General features: G+C 49.1%; 1 protein-coding gene across 6 annotated transcripts in view; it reads right to left on the bottom strand.

Annotated features, from left to right (window-relative positions):
* The window catches only part of ephb3 (EPH receptor B3), a 112,377-nt gene that overhangs the window by 9,964 nt on the left and 77,569 nt on the right, over window positions 1-24,844 (bottom strand). For 2 of the 6 annotated variants that reach the window (XM_033031301.1, XM_033031297.1), the window contains exons 5-14: window positions 23,338-23,673; window positions 17,510-17,634; window positions 15,615-15,777; window positions 10,976-11,084; window positions 10,790-10,854; window positions 8,806-8,940; window positions 8,458-8,705; window positions 4,831-5,046; window positions 4,066-4,215; window positions 2,449-2,642 (exon numbers count right to left, since the gene is read on the bottom strand). In XM_033031301.1, coding sequence (XP_032887192.1) covers window positions 2,449-2,642; window positions 4,066-4,215; window positions 4,831-5,046; window positions 8,458-8,705; window positions 8,806-8,940; window positions 10,790-10,854; window positions 10,976-11,084; window positions 15,615-15,777; window positions 17,510-17,634; window positions 23,338-23,673 — 1,741 coding nt within the window. The remainder of the gene's footprint in view (window positions 1-2,448; window positions 2,643-4,065; window positions 4,216-4,830; window positions 5,047-8,457; window positions 8,706-8,805; window positions 8,941-10,789; window positions 10,855-10,975; window positions 11,085-15,614; window positions 15,778-17,509; window positions 17,635-23,337; window positions 23,674-24,844) is intronic. The other 4 variants (XM_033031299.1, XM_033031303.1, XM_033031298.1 and 1 more) reach the window with 3 other exon arrangements.

Below are 24,844 nucleotides of genomic sequence, written 5' to 3'. Positions count from 1 at the left end.
TTCCAAACAGCTCAGGGCCTCAGGAGATAACTGAGGTCACGACCTGTACAGCCTCCCTGCTTCAACAACAGGTGCCCAAGATCAAGATATTAAAGATAGACACAAAATGCTGGAGTAGCTCAGCGGGACAGGCAGCGTCTCTGGAGAGGAGGAATGGGTGACGTTTCGGATCGAGACCCTTCTTCAGTACCAGTTTGAAGAAGTGTCCCAACCTGAAGCGTCACCCATTCCTTCTCTCCAGAGATGCTGCATGTCCCGCAGAGTCACTCTGGCATTTTGTGTCTATCTTCGGTGTAAACCAGCATCTAGCAGTTCCTTCCTGCACATCAAGATGTTCAAGTCGACGATAGACACAAAATGCTGGAGTAACTCAGCGGGGCAGGCAGCATCTCTGCAGAGAAGGAATGGGTGACGTTTTTGGGTCGAGATCCTTCTTCAGACTGAATCGGGGAGTGGGAGATACAGAGATAAGGAAGTGTAAGGTGTGAAAATAAGACAAAGGGAATGGAGGTCAAGGAAGATGTTGAAAGATCATTGTTAGCGAATAGAAAGTAACAACAAAGCAAACATGTTCAAATTGGTCACTTTTTTAGGACAAAAGATTTTTGTCCAATTGTGAAGGAAATTATTTTTAGTCATAGTCAGACAGCCTTTTAGCCCAACTTGCCCATGCCGACCAGCATGCCCCAACAACACATGTCCCACCTGCCTGCGTTTCACCCAGATCCCTCTCAATCTATCCTGTGCATGAACATGTTCAAATGTCAATTTTTCAAATGTTGTTATGGTACCTGCCTCAAGTACCTCCTGCTGTTCCATCCATGTACCTGTCTAAATGTGTTTTTAAATGTTGTGATAGTCCCTGCCTCGTCTTCTTCTCTGAAGAAGGGTCTCGACCCGAAAAGTCACCTATTCCTTCTCCCAATAGATGCTGCCTCACCACTGAGTTTCTCCAGCATTTTTTGTCCACTTTCGATTTTTCCAGCATCTGTAGTTCGTTCTTAAACATGCCTCAACTACCTCCTCTGGCAGCTCGTTCCATACACCCACCAGCCTCTGTGTGAAAAAGTTGTCACTCAGATTCCTATTACATTTTTAATCTGAAGAAGGGACTCGACCCATTCCTTCTCTCCAGAAATCTCCTATTAAATCTTTCCCCTCTCACCTTAAACTTGTGTCCTCTGGTTCTCGATTCCCCTATCCTGGGTAAAAGACTGCATTCATCCTATCTATTCCTCTCATGATCTTATACACCTCTATAAGATCACCCCTCAGCCTCCTGCGCTCCAAAGAATAAAGTCCTAGCCTGCTCAACCTCTCCCTGTAGCTCAGGCCCTCAGGTCCTGGCAACATTCTCGTAAATCTTCTCTGCGCTCTTTTCCAATTTCCAGTTGAAGAAGGATTCCTGCCGGAAACATCACCTATTCCTTCTCTCCAGCGATGCTGCCTGACCCGCTGAGTTACTCCAGCATTTTGTGTCTATCTACAGTATAAACCAGCATCTGCAGTTCCTTCCTACACATTTAATCAAATTCAGTTTGATCCAATGGCATCTTTACCCTGAATGAACAATGATTCTATTGTCGAACAAGGGAATTACAAGATGGGACACTTGTCAACATTTGACACGGTATGGTCTCCGAACATAGAACATAGAACGTACATGGCAGGAAGAGGCCCTTCAGCCCACAATGTCCATGCTGAACATGGCGCCAAGTTCAACTGATCTACTTCACTAGCATGTGTCCACATCCCTCCATATCCATGTGCCCAAGTACAATCCCCTGCCGTCTCTGCCTCCACCTCCACCCCTGGTAGTGCACGCCATGCTTCTGCCTCTCTCTGTGTAAGGAAACATAGAAACATAGAAATTAGGTGCAGGAGTAGGCCATTCGGCCCTTCGAGCCTGCACCGCCATTCAATATGATCATGGCTGATCATCCAACTCAGTATCCCGTACCTGCCTTCTCTCCATACCCTCTGATCCCCTTAGCCACAAGGGCCACATCTAACTCCCTCTTAAATATAGCCAATGAACTGGCCTCGACTACCCTCTGTGGCAGAGAGTTCCAGAGATTCACCACTCTCTGTGTGAAAAAAGTTCTTCTCATCTCGGTTTTAAAGGATTTCCCCCTTATCCTTAAGCTGTGACCCCTTGTCCTGGACTTCCCCAACATCGGGAGCAATCTTCCTGCATCTAGCCTGTCCAACCCCTTAAGAATTTTATAAGTTTCTATAAGATCCCCTCTCAATCTCCGAAATTCTAGAGAGTATAAACCAAGTCTATCCAGTCTTTCTTCATAAGACAGTCCTGACATCCAAGGAATCAGTCTGGTGAACCTTCTCTGCACTCCCTCTATGGCAATAATGTCCTTCCTCAGATTTGGAGACCTTGCCAACGTACTGTCATTGAGACAGTATTGCTTTCCACCTGGTGATAAGACATACCCTGGGTTTGCCATGGAGACTATCTTCAGGCTGGCGGCATTGCGGATCAGTTTGTCCAGTGTGTTCACAATCAGGGCAAACTTGGGCCTGTTGTTGCGATCTTTCACCCAACAGTCCAGCATCAACTGATGGAGGGCAGTCGGACAGTCCATGGGCGGGGGCAAGCGGTAGTCTTGTTCCACAGCATTGATTACCTGCAAGGTAATGCACACCATTCAGAGACCAGCACATATTAGTTTAGAGATACAGCACGGAATCAGGCCATTCGGCCCGTCGGGTCCACGCCGACCAGCGATCCCCGCACATTGTAACACTATCCTAACACATGCACACACTAGGCACAATTTTTACATTCATACCAAGCCAGTTAACCTACAAACCCGCACGTCTTTGGAGTGTGGGAGGAAACCGAAGAACTCGGAGAAAACCCATGCGGGAAGAATCGTACAAACTCCGTACAGACAGCACAGGAAGGATGTGCTGCCGCTAGAGATGGTCCAGAGGAGGTTTATGAGAATGATCCCAGGAATGAGTGGGTTAACATATGACGGGCGTTTGTCAGCACTGGGCCTGTACTCGCTGGAGTTTAGAAGAATGAAGGGGGGGGGACCTCGTTGAAACTTACAGAACAGTGAAAGGCCTGGATACAGTGGATGTGGAGAGGATGTTTCCACTAGTGGGAGAGTCTAGGACCAGAGGGCACAGCCTCAGAATTAAGGAACGTTCCTTTGGGAAAGAGATGATGAGGAATTTCTTTAATCAGAGGCTGGTGAATCTGTGGAATTCTTTGCCACAGACGGCGGTCGAGGCCAAGTCAGTGGATATATTTAAGGCAGAGATAGGTAGATTCTTGATTAGTACGGGTGTCAGGGGCTATGGGGAAACGGCAGAAGAATGGGGTTGAGAGGGAAAGATAGATCAGCCATGATTGAGTAGCGGTGTAGACTTGATGGGCCGAATGGCCTAATTCTGTTCCTATCACTCATGGTATGAATGTACAGTACAATATTTCCGTTAGCTCATGTAGACAATAGACAATAGGTGCAGGAGTAGGCCATTCGGCCCTTCAAGCCAACACCGCCATTCAATGTGATCATGGTTGATCATCCACAATCAGTACCCCGTTCCTGCCTTCTCTCAATTTCCCCTGACTCCGCTATCTTTAAGAGCCGTATCTAGCTCTCTTTTGAAAGTATCCAGAGAACAAGCCTCCACTGCCCTCTGAGACAGAGAATTCCACAGATTCACAACTCTCTGTGTGAAAAGGTGTTTCCTCGTCTCCGTTCTAAATGGCTTACCCCTTATTCTTAAACTGCGGCCCCTGGTTCTGGACTCCCCCAACATCAGGAACATGTTTCCTGCCTCTAGTGAGTCCAAACCCTTAATAATATTAATGTTTCAATAATATTACCTCTCATCCTTCTAAACTCCAGAGTATACAAGCCCAGCTGCTCCATTCTCTCAGCATATGACAGTCCCGCCATCCCGGGAATTAACCTGGTGAACCTACGCTGCACTCCCTCAATAGCAAGAATGTCCTTCCTCAAATTAAGGGGCCAAAACTGCACACAATATTCTAGGTGTGGTCTCACTAGGGCCCTGTACTACTGTACTTACGTCTTGGTTGGACATATCCCAGTAGGGTCTCTCTCCGTACGACATCACCTCCCACATAACAATCCCGTAGCTCCACACGTCACTCGCTGAGGTGAACTTGCGGTAGGCGATCGCTTCAGGGGCTGTCCATCGGATTGGGATTTTGCCACCCTGGCGGGAGTACAAAGCACAGTTCAGTATCCGTGTGTTCTTAACACGTCAATAACCAGCCTGACGCAACGTAAAGTGAGTGGCCAAGTGAGAAGCTAGTCATTTGCCAGAAAGTTACAAATCACTGGACCATCAGACAAATTGTATTTCCCCTACAACCCCAGCGATAGATGACATACATAATGTGTAGGATGGAACTGCAGATGCTGGTTTACCCGCAAGATGCTGGAGTAACTCAGCGGGTCAGGCAGCATCTGTGGAGAACATGGATAGGTGACGTTTCACAGAGTGCTGGAGTAACTCAGCAGGACAGGCAGCATCTGTGGAGAACATGGATAGGCGACGTTTCGGGTCGGTCTGAAGAAGGCTCCCATCCCAAAATGTCACCCATCCATGTTCTTCAGCGATGCTGCCTGACCCGCTGAGTTACTCCAGCATTCTGTGAAACGTCGCCTATCCATGTTCTCCACAGATGCTGCCTGACCCACTGAGTTACTCCAGCTCTTTGTGACTATCCTGGCAAATGTTGATCTTTTCATGGTCTGACAAAGGCAGAAAGGCAGCGTGCCCCCCCCCCCCCCCCCCCCCCCCCCCCCCCATTCGCGTGGTCCTCACCAGTGAGCTGGTGTAGGTGGGGTCGGCGGCATCGTCCTCCAGGAACCTGGACAAGCCAAAGTCGGACACCTTGCACACCAAGTTGCTGTTGACCAGGATGTTGCGTGCCGCCAGGTCCCGGTGCACGTAGTTCATTTCTGACAAGTACTTCATGCCCGCCGCGATGCCCCTCAGCATGCCCACCAGCTGGATGACCGTGAACTGCCCGTCGTTCATCTGCAGGGGGAACACACCAACAAACAAGGTCAGAAATACCACCGGCACGAGAATGGGGCGGCACGGTGGCGCAGCGATAGAGATGCTGCCTTGCACCACTTACAATGGGGTGGGGGGGGGGGAGATTGCAACCTTCACGTGGTCCGCACTACTTCAACGAATGCAATCAACCTGGCGTGCACAATCAAATAAGATCAAAGAGAACAAGTTGTCCCACACCTTTAAGCTCTGCACGCCAAATGCAAGAAGAAGAAAAATACCACTAACAATACCCACCCACCTGGCCCCCAAAGCCGTCTGTGACAATGAATTCCACAGATTCCCCGCCCTTGGCTTGTACACTCTGGAGCTTAGAAGAATGAGAGGGGATCTTATTGAAACATATACAATTATTAAGGGTTTGGAAAGTCAGGGGATATGGGGAGAAGGCTGGAACGGGGTACTGATTGTGGATGATCAGCCATGATCACATTGGTTCGAAGGGCCGAATGGCCTACTCCTGCACCTATTGTCTATTGAGGAGAGAGTATTTATTCTAACGCAGACAAAAATGCTGGAGAAACTCAGCGGGCGAGGCAGCATCTATGGAGTGAAGGAAATAGGCAACGTTTCGGGCCGAAACCCTTCTTCAGACTCAGGAGGAATTTCTTCAGTCAGTGGGGCCGCGGTAGAGTTGCTGCCTCACAGCGTCAGGACCCGGGTTCAAGCCCGACTACGGGTGCTGTCTGTACGGAGTTTGTACGTTCTCTCCGTGACCTGCGTAGGTTTTCTCCGGGTGCTCCAGTTTCCTCCCACACTCCAAACAAGCTTGTAGGATAATTGGCTTGGTGTAATAAGATCATGTGATAGGAGCAGAATTAGGCCAGTCGGCCCATCAAGTCTACCCCGCCATTTAATCATGCCTGATCTATCTCTCCCACCTAACCCTATTCTCCTGCCTTCTCACAATAACCCCTGACACCCGTAAATCCTATAATTTGGAGTGTGGGAGGAAACCGGAGCACCCGGAGAAAACCCACGCAGGTCTCACCAATTCTATATACCTGTATAAATGTAATTTGTCCCGAGGGTGTGTCGGATAGCATTACTGTGCGGGGTGATCACTGGTCGGCATGGACTCGGTGGGCCGAAGAGCCTGTTTCCTCGAAGTATCTCTGAACTAAACTCAACTTAACTCAACTCAACTTGCGACAGAGGTTCACCAGCACCTTCTCCAACCTCATCTACTGCATCCGCTGCTCTAGGTGTCAGCTGCTCTACCTCGGTGAGACCAAGTGCAGGCTTGGCGATCGCTTCGCCCAACACCTCCGCACAGAACGCATTAACCAACCTGATCTCCCGCGGTGGCTCAGCACTTCCATTCTCCCCCTCCCATTCCATATCCCACCTTTCTGTCCTGGGCCTCCTCCATGGCCAGAGTGAGACCCACCGTAAATTGGAGGAGCAGCACCTCATATTTCGCTTGGGCAGTTTACACCCCAGCGGTATGAACATTGACTTCTCCAATTTCAGGTAGTCCTTGCTTACTCCTTCCTTCCCCTCCCCTTCCCAGCTCTCCCACAGCCCACTGCCTCCGCCTCTTCCTTTCTTCTCCCCCCCCCACCCCCATTCCTACATCAGTCTGAAGAAGGGCCTCGACCCGAAACGTCACCTATTCCTTCGCTCCGTAGATGCTGCCTCACCCGCTGAGTTTCTCCAGCATTTTTGTCTACCTTCAACTAAAAGATATTGTGTTTCCCTGCAAGCAGCAGAGGAGGATCTCAGGTTTCCAGGAACGTTCCTGAGATGACCTTGACGGGGAACAAACATGAAATGTCTCGCGGCAGTTGACCACACAGCGCACACCTGCTCAGAGCCGCACAAAGAAACATCTCACGTCAGAGACTCCAACAGGACATTCCACATTAGTTTGGCAAACATGTGCAATTCCACAAATATTAGCTGCGGCCACATCATGTTTAGCCTGCTCAGAAAGAAGCTATTTGTTAAAAACACCAAACTGCAGATGCTGGTTTACCAAGGAGGGTCATGGATAGGTGACGTTTCACAGAGTGCTGGAGTAACTCAGCGGGCCAGGCAGCATCTGTGGAGAACATGGATAGGTGACGTTTCACAGAGTGCTGGAGTAACTCAGCGGGTCAGGCCGCATCTGTGGAGGACATGGATAGGTGATGAAGGATCTTAACTCAAAACTGAGGAAAGGTCCTGACCTGAAATGTCATCTATCCCTGTTCTCCAGAGATGCAGAATGACCCGCTGAGTTTCTCCAGCACTTTATGTCTTTCCTTGATGAACCACTATCTGCAGTTCTGTGTTTCCACAGCAAGGTAGGTGACGTTTCGGGTCGGGAATCCTCCTCACATCCCACCCCCACCCCTCCTCTAGTTTTCACTCCCCTCCTCCTAGCATCAGTGTGAGGAAGGATCTAAACCTGAAACCTAACCTGAAACTGAGAGTGTCACAAAAGGGTGGCCCACCACATAGAGGGCGGTGTATGGAACAAGCTGCCAGAGGAGGTAACTGAGGCATGAACTATCCATCCTTTAAGAAACAGTTAAGACAGGTACATGAAGAGGGCAGGTTTAGACCATAGACAATAGACAATAGGTGCAGGCGTAAGGCCATTCGGCCCTTTGAGCCAGCACCGCCATTCACTGTGATCATGGCAGATCATCCACAATCAGTACCCCGTTCCTGCCTTCCCCCCATATCCCCTGACTCAGCTATCTTTAAGAGCCCTATCTCGCTCTCTCTTGAAAGTATCCAGAGAACCTGCCTCCACCGCCCTCTGAGGCAGAGAATTCCACAGACTCACAACTCTCTGGGTGAAAAAGCTTTTCCTCATCTCCGTTCTAAATGGGTTACTCCTTATTCTTAAACTGTGGCCCCTGGTTCTGGACTCCCCCAACATCGGGAACATGTTTCCTGCCTCTAGCGTGTCCAAACCCTTAATAATCTTATATGTTTCAACAAGATCCAGATATATGGACCAAACGTGGGCAGGTGGAACTAGTGTAGCTGGGACATGTTGGCTGGTCTGGGCAAGTCTGAGCCGAAGGGCCCTTTCCACACAGTCTCACCCTCAGTCTCTTTGTAAGCTAAACCCATCTCTACGTAGGAAGGAATTACACCGAATTACACTGGTTTACACCGAAGATAGACACAAAACGCTGCAGTGCGTCAGGCAGCATCTCTGGATAGAAGGAATGTGTGACGTTTCAGGTCGAGACCCTTCTTCGGACTTGAGAAGGGACCTGACCCAAAACGTCGCCCATTCCTTCTCTCCAGAGATGCTGCTGGTCCCGCTGAGTTAAACCTATCTCCACGTTTTCCGCGGGCTCTGCCAGAGCCGCCGAGTTACCCCAGCGCTTCGTGTCCACGTTCAACAGGCCTCTCTGATCTTCCACTCACCCTGAGGAATGAATCCAAGGCGCCGTTCTCCATGAACTCTGTGACAATCATGACTGGCCGGCTCTTGGTCACCACCCCTTCCAAGTGGATGATGTTGGGGTGGTCAAACTGTCCCATGATGCTGGCTTCGCTTAAGAAGTCCCTTCGTTGGCGTTCAGTATAACCGGCCTTGAGGGTCTTTATAGCCACAAATATCTCCCTCCGTCCCGGCAGCTTCAGGCGACCCCGGCACACTTCCCCAAATTCACCTGCGCAACGGCAACAAACGGCAGAGATTAGATTTCCCATTGAGCACTCAGCTCAGGTTGGTGGATGTTTGTATATTTCAGTGTGAGGGAATGTCAATGCCTTTTAGTCTACCTGCTCCGATCACTTCTTCGATCTTCACGCACGACACGTCGATCTCCTTCGCAAACTCTCTGACCGCTTCGTTCGGATCTTCGTAGGTGAACGGGTCGATGTAGACCTTCATCCCTGGTGTGACTGTCAGGCAAGGTGATAGACGTACGTCACTCATCAAAAACCACACGACACAGGTTTAAGGTGGGGGGGGGGGAGATTTAATAGGAACCCGTGGGGTAACTTTCTTTTTAGCGGTAGAGTTGCGGCCTCACAGCGCCAGTGACTCATGCTTGTCTGTATGGAGTTCGCACGTTCTCCCCGTGACCCGCGTGGGTTTTCTCCGAGATCTCCGGTTTCCTCCCACACTCCAAAGACGTGCAGGTTTGTAGGTTAATTGGCTCAGTAAAATTATAAATTACCCCTCGTGTGTGTAGGATAGTGTTAGTATGCGGGGACCGCTGATCGGCGCAGACCCGGTGAGCCGAAGGGCCTGTTTGTAGGCTTAACCTACAACCTGTTTGTAGATCTAAACTAAACTAAACTACACTAAACACGAGGAGGAATTTCTTCAGTCAGAAGGTAGTGAATCCATGGAATTCATTGCCACTGACGGCGATGGAGGCCAAGTCAATGGATATTTTTCAGGTGGAGATCGATAAGATTCCTGTTTAGTAAGGTTGTCAATGTTTATGGAGAGAAGGCAGGAGAATGTGGTTGCGAGGGAGAGATAGATCAGCTATGATTTAATGGCGGAGTTGACTTGATGGGCTGAATGGCCTAATTCTGCTCCTAGACTTACAAACAAAGGGCGGTGGGTGAATGGAACGAGTTGCCGGAGGAGGTAGCCGAGGCAGGTACTATCACAAGGTTTGAAAATCATTTGGACAGATACATTGATCGGGAAGGTTTGGAAGGAAATGGGTCAGACGTGGGACTAGTGGGCGGCATCTACAACTCACGGCAATGTATTGCAGTCTTGGGCAGAGCTGTCCCCAAACCAAGCTGTGATGCAGCCCGACAGTATAGTTTCTGTGGAGCATGTGTAGAGGATTATGAATCATCGGGGACGTGCCAAATATCGTCAGGTTCCAAAGACGCTGACGTTACGCACCACTGATTTGGTCTTGGGTCTCGGTTTATTATTGTCATGTGGACCGAGATACGGCGAGAAGCAGGGGTAGCACGGTGGCACAGCGGGTAGAGCCGTTACCTCACAGCGCCAGAGACCCAGGTTCAAATCTGACCTCAGGTGCTATCTGTGTGTGTGGAGTTTGCACGTTCTCCCCGTGACCGCGTGGGTTTCCTCCGGGTGCTCCGGATCCCTCCCACATCGCAAAGACGTGCGGGTTTGTAGGTTAATCGGCCCCTCTGTAAATTGCCCCCTAGTGTGTAGGGAGTGGATGAAACAGTGCGATAACGTAGAACTAGTGTGAACGGGTGATCGAAAGCCGGCATGGGCTCGGTGGGCCGAAGGGCCTGTTTCCGTGCCGTACCTCTAAACTAAACCACATTTTGTGTTTTCATGCTATCCAAGCCCCAATACACCAATGTACTTCAAATGGAATTGTGCGGGCGGTCACGGTGGCACAGCGGTAGAGTTGCTGCCTTACAGCGACTGCAGTGCCGGAGACCCGGGTTCGATCCCGACTGCGGGCGTTGTCTGTACGGAGTTTGTACGTTCTGCCCGTGACCCGCGTGGGTTTTCTCCGAGATCTTCAGTTTCCTCCCGCACTCCAAAGACGTACAGGTTTGTAGGTTAATTGGCTTTGGTGTAAATGTAAAAATTGTCCCCAGTGTGTGTAGGATAGTGTTGGTGTGCGGGGATCGCTGGTCGGCACGGACTCGGTGGGCCGAAGGGCCTGTTTCCGCGTTGTATCTCTGAACTAAACCAATGTAAACCTTACTAAACACTCTGGGGGTGAAAGGAATTTCACTGTGCATTTGTACACGTCACAATTAAGCAGCAGAAAGATTCAAAGACAGTACTTACTGTGGCCAGTGCTATACTGCTGGAGCTTTTCCGTATACTCTGACTCTGAGCCGCTTCCACGTCTCCTTTGTACAAAACAAGAACAAGATGTACGTTTACTACGAGAAAGCTTCAAGTGCGCACAATCGGAATTTTTCAATGCAATTCTCCCCCCCTGGGTAAATTTAAATTAAAACATAACGTTACCTGAGACAAACAAAAGCAACAATCAGCACAGCTACGATGAACACCAGCCCAGCCGTGGCCGAACCGACAATCAGCGGCAGTTGTTCTTGGATGCTCTTCACATTCTCACCTAAAACGGGAAGAAGCAGAAGGTGGAGTTTTATTTCGAGCCCGACACCGCGGCACAAATGCGGCTTCACAAACGCAGCGGCGGTGACAGAGACACGGAGGCTTTAACTAGAAGACAGACACAACAAGCTGGAGTAACAATAGACAATAGGTGCAGGAGGAGGCCATTCGGCCCTTCGAGCCAGCACTGCCATTCAATGTGATCATGGCTGATCATCCCCAATCAGTACCCCGTTCCTGCCTTCTCCCCATATCCCCTGACTCCGCTATCTTTAAGAGCCCTTTCAAAGCTCTCTCTTGAAGTATCCAGAGAACCGGCCTCCACTGCCCCCTGAGGCAGCGGGTCAGGCAATATCTCTGGAGAAAAAGGAATGGGTGACATTTCGGGTCAAGACCCTTCTTCAGACTGAGAGCCAGGGGAAAGGGAAACAAGAGATATAGACGGTGATGTAGAGAGATATGGAACAATCTGTGTATTATATCTACAAGATAGACCATATTTCACTTGGGCAGCTTACAGCACAGTGTTATGAATATTGATTTATCTCACTTCAGGTAGCCCCGGCATTCCCTCTCTCTCCATCCCTCCCCCACCCAAGTCGCAACAGCTTCTCGTTTTCACCCAACAAACAGCTAACAACGAGCCTGTTCCCTTTATCATCGTTACATTTTTGCATATCTTACATTCATTGATCTTTATCTCTCCACATCCCCGTCGATATCTCTCGTTTCCCTTATCCCTAACCAAGAAGAAGGGCCTCGACTCGAAACGTCACCCATTCCTTCTCTCCAGAGACGCTGCCTGTCCCGCTGAGTTACTCCAGCATTTTGTGCCTATCTTCAGTTTAAACCAGCACCTGCAGTATGTTTGTACATATTATATCTAACCCTTATCACTTCCTCTCCAACTGTTCTACACCAATCCAAAGAAGGACCTGGCGCGGTATTCTTTGTAAATTTGGTGCCGCCCTTTTTGTGGTGACTACTTGCATACATTGGGTAAGCATGTTCACCAGGTTAATTCCCAGGATGGCGGGACTGTCATATGCTTAGAGAATGGAGCGACTGAGCTTGTACACTCTGGAATTTAGAAGGATGAGAGGGCGTTTTATTGAAACATATGAGATTACTAAGGGATTGGACACGCTAGAGGCAGGAACCATGTTCCCGATGTTGGGGGAGTCCAGAGCCAGGGGCCATAATTTAAGAATAAGGGGTAAGCCATTTAGAATGGAGATGAGGAAAAACTTTTTCACCCAGAGAGCTGTGGAATTCTCTGCCTCAGTGGAGGCCAATTCTCTGGATGCTTTCAGAGAGCAAGATCGGGCTCTTAAAGATAGCGGAGTCAGGGGATATGGGAAGAAGGCAGGAACAGGGTACTGATTGTGGATGATCAGCCATGATCACATTGAATGGCGGTGCTGGCTCAAAGGGCCGAATGGCCTACTCCTACCCTATTGTCTATTGTCAAGCAAAGAATTTCACTGTGACTTGTCACATGAAACAATAAAGTGTTCATTCATTCTCTGACTCCCAACGTTAATAAAACATCACCAGTGAACAATAATAAATGTCTAAAAATAACAGACTTACAGATTATTCTTAATTTTGCAAGGAACTGCAGATGCTGGACAAATCGAAGGTAGACAAAAGAAACATCTGCCTCACCCGCTGAGTTTCTCCAGCATTTTTGTCTACCCTTAATTTTGCAACACTGCCAATGTACTTTTAATAACATTGACAATTTATAGCAGAGATATAAGGAACTGCAGATGCCAGTTTACAACAAAAAAAAACACCCACACAAAGTGCTGGGGGAACTCAGCGGGTCAGGCAGCATCTGCAGAGGGTCAGGCAGCATCTGCCAGGCGAAAATTTAGGGTCGGCACCCTTCTTCAGACCGATTTGTCGTAATTCAGTCTGAAGAAAGGTCCCGACCCGAAACGTCGCCAGTCCATTTCCCTCCACAGATGCTGCCTGACCCGCTGAGTTCCTCCTGCATTTTGTAACTTGATCAATCTTTTACTGATTGGAGCAGGGATGGAGAAAGCTGGAAAGGTGTGGGGGGGGGCGGCTGGACAACGTTTGGTGAGTGATAGGTGGATACAGGATAGAGGGTGGTGGGTGTATGGAACTAGCTTCCACACGAGATAATTCAGGCAAGGACTATCGATGCTGATCTCCATGCTGAAACTTTTGGAATTTAGAAGGATGAATTGAAACATATAGAATTATTAAGGGTTTGGACACGCTAGAGGCACGAAACGTGTTCCCGATGTTGGGGGAATCCAGAACCAGGGACCACAGTTTAAGAATAAGGGGTAAGCCATTTAGAACGGAGATGCGGAAACACTTTTTCACACAGAGAGTTGTGGGTCTGTGGAATTCTCTGCCTCAGAGGGCGGTGGAGGCCGGTTCTCTGGATGCTTTCAAGAGAGAGCTAGATCGGGCTTTTAAAGATAACGGAGTTAGGGGATATGGGGAGAAGGCAGGAACAGGGTACTGATTGTGGATGATCAGCCATTGAATGGCGGTGCTGGCTCGAAGGGACAAATGGCTTACTCCTGCACTTATTGTCTAATGCCTATCCAAACATTTAAGAAACAGTTATAGGCCTTTCTCACGGGGCGACTTGACGCAAGAGGTAACCAGAGTTGAACATCGTGGGAAGCTCGTACGATAACCGTACGGCATTCGTGGACCACCGTGGCGCTAACGGCAGGTACTCGTGTAACTTGTTGACTCGGGAGAAAATTCAAGCAAGCTTGAATATCTCCACGAGTGACTTGTACATTTGTGGTTGATCATTGAAACATTACATGGACATAGTGGCCAGTGCGATATCCGTAATAACTCTTGCGTTTACCGTGGGAACTCCTGCGAACGGTGAACCCGGAAGCTGGACAGAGGGGACAGAAGGTGAGTAATCTGGAATGAACATGCTGGTCGTTCTCTGCCCACACGATCTCTACGGAGGTTCCAGGCTGTTTTTGTATAAAAGAGCATTCCAAAAGTGTCTCACCAGCAATCTGCAGCCTTCAAGAGGTTTTTTTAAATGAAGTGTTTATTTCCAACGTCTGGTAAGTTTCGGTAGAATTGCCACCAGCGTTTAGAGAATATGTACCTGTGATTTTGTCCTATTTTTTTCTAATACTCATTAAATCAACGGGAGACTAAAAGTTGCATTTAGATAAACAAAGTTGCTGCCTTGGCGAATATCGATGCTATTATCTTTATGTAAACTGTGAGGGTTCGCAGCTGCCACAATGCGTCTGACGAGTTATACCAATGTAATTTGGCACAAGCTGGTTTAATTGTGGGAAAAACTCTTCAAAGCCCTTCCAAGACGGAGGAATTCCCCAGAAAGTAGCTCGTTTTCTTTTGTAGAACTTTCCTCTGTCAACGCATAGATCTACAGTTAGGGAACCAACTGCCGGTACTGATGTATTTGAGTGTTTCAGGGAATTTCCTCTGATTATTTTCAAGCTTTGTCCATCTCTTTTGAACTCATTTGATTCGATACTATTTGATTTTGGAATGGTGGTTACTTATTATATAAATTATGTGACCTATTTTCTGTTCCTATGATTCTCTAAGTACTTTGTTTATAAATTCTGAACTCGTGAATTCGAGATTTCAGTGGTTTTCTGTATGCGGCTCACTCAGATACACTTGGCACAAACCGGCTTTTCCCATTTGGACCGTATAAGCCGTTTACAATCGCGTTGGACTCACTACAGTTCTATGATCTGTAATCGTTTAACATTGAGTATAAACGATTATATTTAATACTCGGAATGCATATTGATTATAGCGATGCCATATAACTTTCTCTGTATGTGAAGGGAACGATTGCTTCTAGTATGTTTACACCTCTCTGTAAAACATCCATTCTTAAAAAGGTGGTCTCAATATCGCCAATGGAACATGTGTCAATGTGTCAAAGCACTTGTAATGCTTGTCTAAAAAAAAGTGACATCATTTGTGCCACGTGATGATTTAACAACACTTCACAGTTCACAATGTTCATTCAAGATTTAACGGGAAAGCTCGGGAGACGGACAAGTCACTCGCACAAATAACAGAAATGCCGAGTACCCGTGGGAACTCTTTATCTACCCCCCGTTATATCGTGTGATATCGTGCTAGACCACAACCACTTCACTCTGGTTACATCTTGCGTCAAGTCGCCCCGTGAGAAAGGCCTATTAGACAGGTACATGGTTAGGACAGGTTTGGAGGGATATGGTCCAAACACGGGTGGGTGGGATTAGTGTAGCTGGGACATGTTGGCCGGTGTGGGCAAGTTGGGCCGAAGGGCCTGTATCACTCTATGACTAGGTGAGGGAATGCGTTGATTAGGGGTGGAGTATGCATCAAAGGCTGGAGACAAAAGGGCGTCAGATGAAGAGAGGGGGGGAGTGAAAAGTGAAACAATGCGAAATGATTTATCGCAACTAATTTCAGGAGACACATCTGGAAATACTATTGGCGAGTATTGCTTGCCGAGCTGTGAATAAAGTGCACATACTTTCCATTAAGGTCTGGAAATCTGTCGTCTCGCTGTATTTCCCATATCCAGCCACGGTCCTGGCCCGCACCTGCACTCCATAAAACGCAGTCGGCTTCAGCCCGTCTATACGGATGGTGTTTTTCTGACTGGTTATTGTCGAGGCTGTGGACTCATCTTGGTCCTGGAACCAAACCAATGAACAGCACTGAGGAATGTAAATGACCCATGTTCACATGTGGTAGGAGCAGAATTAGGCCATTCGGCCCATCATGTCTACCCCGCCATTCAATCATGGCTGATCTGTCTCTCCCCCCTAACCCCATTCTCCTGCCTTCTCCCCATAACCCCTGACACCCGTACTAATCAGGAACCTGTCCTTCTCTGCCTTAAAAATATCCATTGACTTGGCCTCAGAGGGCGGTGCAGGCCGGTTCTCTGGATACTTTCAAGAGAGAGCTAGATAGGGCTCTTAAAGATAGCGGAGTCAGGGGATATGGGGAGAAGGCAGGAACGGGGTACTGATTGGGGGTGATCACCCATGATCACATTGATTGGCGGTGCTTGCTCGAAGGGCCGAATGGCCTACTCCTGCACCTATTGTCTATTGTATATCTATCTCTGCCTTAAAAATATCCACCGACTTGGCCTCCACAGTCTTCTGTGGCAAAGAATTCCACAGATTCACCGTTCTCTGACTAAAGAAATTCCTCCTTATCTCCTTCCTAAAGGAATGTCCTTTAATTCTGAGGCTGTGACCTCTGGTCCAAGACTCTCCCACTAGTGGTAACATCCTCTCCACATCCACTCTCTCCAGGCCTTTCACTATTTCAATGAGGTTCCCCTTCATCCTGGGACCCCTGTATCCCGTGCATCCCACTCACCCCAAAGTATCTGCCTACTTTGGAAAAGTGAGTTTGTGATGGGTTAACTGACACAAATGAAAATAATATCTGATGCATTATTGAACAGAGAGCGCAAAAACCTCTTGGGAATTATTTCTCAAGTAAATTACAGTACAGGGGACAGGCCCTTCGGCCCACAATGGCCATGCCAAACGTGATGCCAGGCTAAAATGTCTTATGGAGTTAGGCAAAATGATGCCAAATGTCTTGAGGATTATTCTCACTTAACGAAGAGAAAGTAGAAAAACTCCGTACAGGCAGCACCCGTAGTCGGGATCAAATTCTCTTGTTCGGCACAATATAACTTTAGTCATCTGCCGAGCCTTTCTTAGTTTAGTTTGGAGATACAGCGCGGAAACAGGCCCTTCGGCCCACCGAGTCCGCGCTGACCAGCGATCCCCGCACACCAACACAATCCTACACACACTCGGGATAATTTACAATTACACCAAGCCAATTAATCTGCAAACCTGCACGTTTTTGGAGTGTGGGAGGAAACATAGACATAGAAACATAGAAAATAGGTGCAGGAGTCGGCCATTCGGCCCTTCGAGCCTGCACCACCATTCAATATGATCATGGCTGATCATCCAACTCAGTATCCGAACCGGTGATCTCGGAGAAACCTACGCAGGTCACGGGGAGAACGTACAAACTCCGTGCAGACAGCACCGGTAGTCGGGATCGAACTCTACCGCTGCGCCCCCTCTATTTAAATTGACTTCTGTACCATAGGAACATTTCTACCATCTGTTTTTTTAAATCTCCCCGGCAGTCAGCTCGACTGCGCTGCAGGGATTTAGAAGAACTCTAGGGAGGACAATCCTTCAGCAGTCTGCGATGGGACGAACCAAAGTGACGTTGTTGCAGACTGAAGAAGGATCCCGACCCGAAACGTCGCCTATTCCTTCGCTCCGCAGATGCTGCCTCACCCGCTGAGTTTCTGCAGCATTTTTGTCCACCTCCGCTACAGAGCGAGCAGCGGCACGATCATCCACAGAACAACTGTACCTTCTCGCGGTATTTCAGCTCGTAATCCAGGATGATGCCGTTGGGTTTGTCCGGAGCCAGCCAGGACAGGGTCAGGCTGTCGGATGTGGCACTCAGCTGATGCACCATCAGAACCGGAGACGGAGCTGCGAAAAAAAAAAAACAGCGTTAAACGTCACCCACTTTTCTAATCCCAACGATGTTCGGGCCGATGACAGGAGTTTACTTTTTGGGATGCGGGCGGGGGTGGGGGGGGAAACTGGAATCGAACCTGTAATGTTCGTGTTAAATCTTATTGTGTATTGTATGTTCTTTTTAAGTGTGTCGCTGCTGGCAAATTCATTTCACTGCACCTTCGGGTGCATGTGGCGACTAAAATTGATGTTGACTTTGACTCTGGAGTGTGGGAGGAAGCAGAAGATCTCGGAGGCGCAGCGGTAGAGTCGCTGCCTTACAGTGCTTGCAGCGCCGGAGACCCGGGTTCCATCCTGACTACGACCATCGAGCCTCCTCCATTAGTTTTCTGCTGTTTAAATATTTAATGAATTTAAGAACCTCGATGAAATCTCTGCCTAATCTACGCCTGGCACTAAAAAAGTGCGGCTCCTGTTCTTTGTTTGAAGCCATGGTTCCACGATGGACTACATTTGTCCCATCACAAGGAGAGACATTCATTTGAAAGTCTGTCCGGACCAGCTGCATACTTTCATGGGAGAGTGGAGAAGATGATGGTGTCTGTCTTGAGGTATGTTCAGCCTCGTGAGTACAGTTAATCACCATCTCTCCGTCTCACATTCAACACAGATTCTGCTTATAACACACACACACACACACCCAGAGTCATCGAGTCACAGAGCCATCCAGCACAGAAACAGGCCCTTCAGCCCAACTCATCCATGCTGACCAGGTTGCCCCATCTTGCCCCAATAGATGTAACGCTGGGGCTCTATAAGGCGCTGGTCAGGCCTACATTTGGAGGATTGTGAGCAAATTTGGGCACCTTATCTGAGGAAGGATGTGCTGGCTCTGGAGAGGGTCCAGAGGAGGTTTACAAGAATGAGCAGGTTAACATATGATGAGCGTATTTGGTATTCCTGATATTCTTTGCCTCTTGTACATTGCCCCGAATGTGAAGGGAATAGATTCTAGTCCAGTGTCCTACCCATAGCACTATTGTACTTCATATGACTGTCATATGCTGAGAGAATGGAGCAGCTGGGCTTGTACACTCTGGAGTTTAGAAGGATGAGAGGGTATCTCATTGAAACATATAAGATTGTTAAAGGTTTGGACACGCTAGAAGCAGGAAACATGTTCCCGATGTTGGGGGAGTCCAGAACCAGGGGCCACAGTTTAAGAATAAGGAGTAAGCCATTTAGAACGGAGACGAGGAAACACTTTTTCACACAGAGAGTTGTGAGTCTGTGGAATTCTCTGCCTCAGAGGGCGGTGGAGGCCGGTTCTCTGGATACTTTCAAGGGAGAACTAGATCGGGCTCTTAAAGATAGCAGAGTCAGGGGATATGGGGAGAAGGCAGGAACGGGGTACTAAATGGGGATGATCAGCCATGATCACATTGAATCGAATGGCCTAATCCTGCACCCTTGTCTATTGTCTATTGACTCCGCTATCTTTAAGAGCTCTATCTAACTCTCTCTTGAAACATCCAGAGAATTGGCCTGAGGCAGAGAATTCCACAGATTCACAACCCTCTGTGTGAAAATGTTTGTCCTCTGTCCTAAATGGCTTACCCCTTATTCTTAAACTTCTGGACTCCCCCAATATTGGGAACATTTCTCCTGCCTCTAGCGTGTCCAAACCCTTAATAATATTATATGTTTCAATAAGATGCCCTCTCATCCTTCTAAACTCCAGAGTATACAAGCCCAGCTGCTCCATTCTCTCAGCATATGACAGTTCCACCATCCCGGGAATTAACCTGGTGAACCTACGCTGCGCTCCCTCAATAGCAAGAATGTCCTTCCTCAAATTTGGAGACCAAAAACTGCACACAATACTGCAGGTGTGGTCTCACTAGGGCCCTGTACAATCAGACTTGAGAGATTACCTCCATTTACACCTCCTGCTGCCCAGTTATTCTGAGCCAGCCACACAACAATGGAAGCTAATACCATCAATTACCAACAATCAGAGCACAAATTACACAGGGACTGCCTGGAGCTGCGATTCCCGACGCGGTGTTGCGGGGAACACAGGCATCTCTCAGGGAATAATTACAGCCTCACCAGCCAGCACCTGGACTCTCGCAGTCTGTACCTGAATGACAAAAAACACAGTGCCATTTCACCAGCTGCTGGAGGCTGTGACTTTAACAAGTCCCCAAACACCCTATCATTGCGTTGGAAGGAACTGCAGACGCTAGATTAAACCAAAGAAAAAAACACAAAATGCTGGAGTAAAGGGCCGGTCCCACTTACGCGATCTATACAGGCACCCATGATAGGTCGCCGAAATTTTCAACATGTTGAAAATTCAGCGGAGACCAGAAAGACACTACGACTCTTTGGAGACCTCTCACGGCCAAACAGGCGACCCCCGGTGACATGTCGCGCGCGGGGAGTCATGGTCGTGAGAGGTCCCCAAAGAGTCGTAGCGTCTTTCTGGTCGCCGCTGAATTTTCATACATGTTGAAAATTTCGGCAGCCTACGACGGGTGCCGGCAGTCGCCTGTAAAGGTCGCATAAGTGGGACAGGCAGCATCTCTGGAGAGAAGGAATGGGTGACGTTTCTGGTCGGGGCCCTTCTTCAGACTGAGAGTCGGGGGAAAGGGAAACAAAAGATATAGACGGTGATCTCGAGAGATATGGAACAAATGAAAGAAAGAAATGCAAAAAAGTAGTAGCAATTGTAAAGGTCATTGTTAGCTGTGGGCTCGGTGAGAACGAGCTGCCGACAATGAAACTCAGACTGAAGAAGGGTCTCGACCCGAAACGTCACCCATTCCTTCTCTCCAGAGATGCTGCCTGTCCCGCTGAGTCACTCCAGCGTTTTGTTAACATTAAACAGCACCTCATGAATGAAGATAAAATCCCCAATCACTGGACGAGATGTTCCAATACAAACGGGGGGCTCAGCATGAAAGGCAGACAAGCCCCTCACGCTGAAGATCAACGCGTTCAATTAAATCCTCTCACCTCAAGGGTGGTGAGTCTGTGGAATTCATTGCCGCAGAAGGCAGTGGAGGCCAAGTCAGTGGGTATTTCTAAGGCACAGGTTGACAGATTCTTGCTTAGTGCGGGTGTCAGGGGGATATGGGGAGAAAGCAGGAGAATGGGGTTGAGAGGGAGGGATGGATCAGCCGTGATTGAATGGCGGAGTACACTCGATGGGCCGAAGGGCGTCATTCTGCTCCTAGAACTTACGACCTGATGAACTTTGAATAACCTGAAGCAGAGTTTAAGAATCACAGGCGGTGTTGTATTGCTACACATACCATTTCTGTGGTGACAGACACAACAAATAACACACGTCCCATTATGTTTCTGCATTGAGACTTTACTGATATGTACTCTGCCTCTAAAGGGCCTGTCCCACTTGGCGATTTTTTGGGCGACTGTCGGCATCATTGACTGACACGCTAGAGGCAGGAAACATGTTCCCAATGTTGGGGGAGTCCAGAACCAGGGGCCACAGTTTAAGAATAAGGGGTAAGCCATTTAGAACGGAGATGAGGAAACACTTTTTCACACAGAGAGTTGTGAGTCTGTGGAATTCTCTGCCTTAGTGGAGGCCGGTTCTCTGGACACATTCAAGAGAGAGCTAGATAGGGCCCTTGAAGATAGCGGAGTCAGGGGATATGGGGAGAAGGCAGGAACGGGGTACTGATTGTGGATGATCAGCCATGATCACAGTGAATGGCGGTGCTGGCTCGAAGGGCCAAATGGCCTATCCTGCACCTATTGTCTATTGTCTATTGACCTGAAACGTCACCCATTGCTTCCTTCATCCTTCATCACCTATCCATGTTCTCCACAGATGCTGCCTGACCCGCTGAGTTACTCCAGCATTTCGTGTTCACCTTTGATTTAAATCCCTCCCCACCTATGTTCTAGACACCTCAGACACTCTCCGCCGCTTGATTTAAATCCCTCCCCACCTATGTTCTAGACACCTCAGACACTCTCCGCCGCCTCCACGCATTCCACTCTCTGGGCCCTCACCCCCTCATCTTCACCATGGATGTCCGGTCACTCTACACCTCCATCCCCCACCAGGATGGCCTCAAAGCCCTCCGGTTCTTCCTCGACCAGAGGAGCAACCTTTACCCAGCCACTGACACTCTCCTCCGCTTAGCGGAGTTGGTCCTCACCCTCAATAACTTTACATTTGACTCCTCCCATTTCCTCCAAACACAAGGCGTAGCTATGGGCACACGCATGGGCCCCAGCTACGCCTGCCTCTTTGTCGGGTACGTTGAACAATCCTTGTTCAATGCGTACCAGGGCCCCATCCCCGACCTCTACCTCCGCTACATTGACGACTGCTTTGGTGCCACCTCCTGCACCCACACACAACTGACTGACTTCATCCACTTCACCACCAACTTCCATCCGGCACTCCAATACACCTGGACGATTTCCGACACTTCCCTACCATTCCTTGACCTCACCATCTCCATCGCAGGGGACAGACTCCTGACCGACATACATTATAAACCCACTGACTCACATGGCTATCTGGACTACACGTCTTCCCACCCTGCCCCCTGTAAAGACTCCATCCCTTACTCCCAATTCCTCCGCCTACGCCGCATCTGTTCCCAGGATGAGACATTTCATACCAGGGCATCGGAAATGTCCTCGTTCTTCAGGGAACGGGGATTCCCCTCCGCCACCATAGATGAGGCTCACACCAGGGTCTCATCCATACCCCGCAACACTGCTCTCTCTCCCCATCCCCGCACACGCAACAAGGGCAGAGTCCCTCTGGTCCTCACCTTTCACCCCACCAGCCGGCAAATACAACACATAATCCTCCGCCATTTCCGCCACCTCCAACGTGACCCCACCACTCGCCACATCTTCCCATCTCCCCCCATGTCTGCCTTCCGCAAAGACCGCTCCCTCCGCAACTCCCTCGTCAATTCTTCCCTTCCCTCCCGCACCACCCCCTCCCCGGGCACTTTCCGTTGCAACCGCAAGAAATGCAACACCTGTCCCTTCACCTCCCCCCTCGACTCCATTCAAGGTCCCAAGCAGTCGTTCCAGGTGCGACAAAGGTTCACCTGTATCTCCTCCAACCTCATCTACTGCATCCGCTGCTCTAGATGTCAGCTAATTTACATCGGTGAGACCAAGCGTAGGTTGGGCGACCGTTTCGCCGAACACCTCCGCTCGGTCCGCCTTAACCTACATGACCTCCCGGTGGCTCAGCACTTCAACTCCCCCTCCCATTCCCAATCCGACCTCTCTGTCCTGGGTCTCCTCCATTGCCAGAGTGAGCAACAGCGGAAATTGGAGGAACAGCACCTCATATTCCGTCTGGGGTCCTTGCGCCCCTATGGCATCAACATTGAATTCCCCCAATTTGGCTAGCCTGTGCTGTCCCCTCCCCTTCCTTCACCCTCTAGCTGTCTCCTCCCACCCTCCCATCCGCCCGCCCTCGGGCTCCTCCTCTTCCCCTTTTTCCTTCTTTCTTTCCCCACCCCCCATCAGTCTGAAGAAGGGTTTCGGCCCGAAACGTCGCCTATTTCCTTCGCTCCATAGATGCTGCTGCACCCGCTGAGTTCCTCCAGCAATTTTGTGTACCTTTGATTTAAACCAGTTCTTTCCTGCACCTATTCCTTCTGACCTCATGACGGGACTAAACCGGGACATGGCTCCACTCACCGGCCTGGTTGGTCGTGATGTTGACGGCTGTGAAGTGCGGGAGGAGGGAGTTCTTGCTGGATACCCCGTTGACCGCCTGGATCTCGAAGGTGTAGCGGGTGTGGGCCAGGAGGTTGCTGATGAACACCCGCCGCTCGGTCAGACCCAGCTGCCGCGGGACAAACTCCACGTTGTCGTCGCACCGCGAGCACTGCCTGCCCTCCGCGCTGCACTTCTTGCAGATGATGTTGTAGAGCAGGTCGTCCCGGCCACCCGTGTCCCGCGGCTCGCTCCACTCCAGGCTCAACGACGTCTCGTTCACACTGGAGATGACGCTCCGCACTGCCGACGGCACTCCTGCATGGAAACAAGATGTTAATGAGAATACAAGGTGACTTGGGCAGGTTGGGCGAAACATAGAACATAGAAACATAGAAAATAGGTGCAGGAGTAGGCCATTCAGCCCTTTGAGCCAGCACCGCCATTCATTGTGATCATGGCTGATCTTCCCCAATCAGTACCCTGTTCCTGCCTTCTCCCCATACCCCCTGACTCCGCTATCTTTAAGAGGCCTAGCTAGCTCTCTCTTGAAAGTATCCAGAGAACTGGCCTCCACTGCCCTCTGAGGCAGAGAATTCCACAGACTCACAACTCTCTGTGAGAAAGTATTTCCTCATCTCCGTTCTAAATGGCTTACCCCTTATTCTTAAACTGTTTGGCCCCTGGTTCTGGACTCCCCCAACATCGGGAACATGTTTCCTGCCTCTAGCGTGTCCAAACCCTTAATAATCTTATGTTGCAATAAGATACCCTCTCATCCTTCTAAACTCCAGAGTGTACAAGCCCAGCCGCTCCATTCTCTCAGCAAATGACAGTCCCGCCATCCCGGGAATTAACCTGGTGAACCTACGCTGCACTCCCTCAATAGCAAGAAGTTTCGTCCCACAGGCCATTAGGACTGTAAACTCTGATCTCACCAGGGCATAGATACGCGACGTTTCGGGTCTAGACCCTTTTCAGACTAAAGAAAGGTTTCGACCCGAAACGTCGCCTATTTCCTTTGCTCCATAGATGCTGCCTCACCCGCTGAGTTTCTCCAGCAGTTTTGTCTACCTTCGATCTTCCAGCATCTGCAGTTCCTTCTTACACAAGGAGTAAATACTACTGCGTCTTCTTTTTTTTAATGTAAATACTGGTTCTGTTCTGTTGTTCTGCACAATCCCGCAAGCATTGTCACTTTCATTTCACTGTACATCTTGTATGTGTTTGTGGCAAATAAAGTTGACTTGACTTGATGTGAACAAAGAAGGGAGGAATAGACCAAGATGACAGGAAAGCAAAATAGATATGAAAAAAACTCACTCGCAAAGCGACCTCAGAGTTGAATAAAAGGAGACAATTTGTTTTTTTTATCTTGTTTCAGACAGTGTGTTATCTTTTTCTGTAAAAAGGATTTTCTACAAAGTTTCCCACCAATGGGATAAAAAGCGGCCTTTTACAGCATCTACCTGCCATTGGATACTGAGCG

This window comes from Amblyraja radiata, chromosome 13 (genome assembly GCF_010909765.2).
Source record: "Amblyraja radiata isolate CabotCenter1 chromosome 13, sAmbRad1.1.pri, whole genome shotgun sequence".
NCBI classification, from domain to species: Eukaryota; Metazoa; Chordata; class Chondrichthyes; order Rajiformes; family Rajidae; genus Amblyraja; species Amblyraja radiata.
The sequence above is the reverse complement of the archived record's forward strand: the minus strand, read 5'-3'. Positions and strand labels throughout refer to the sequence as shown.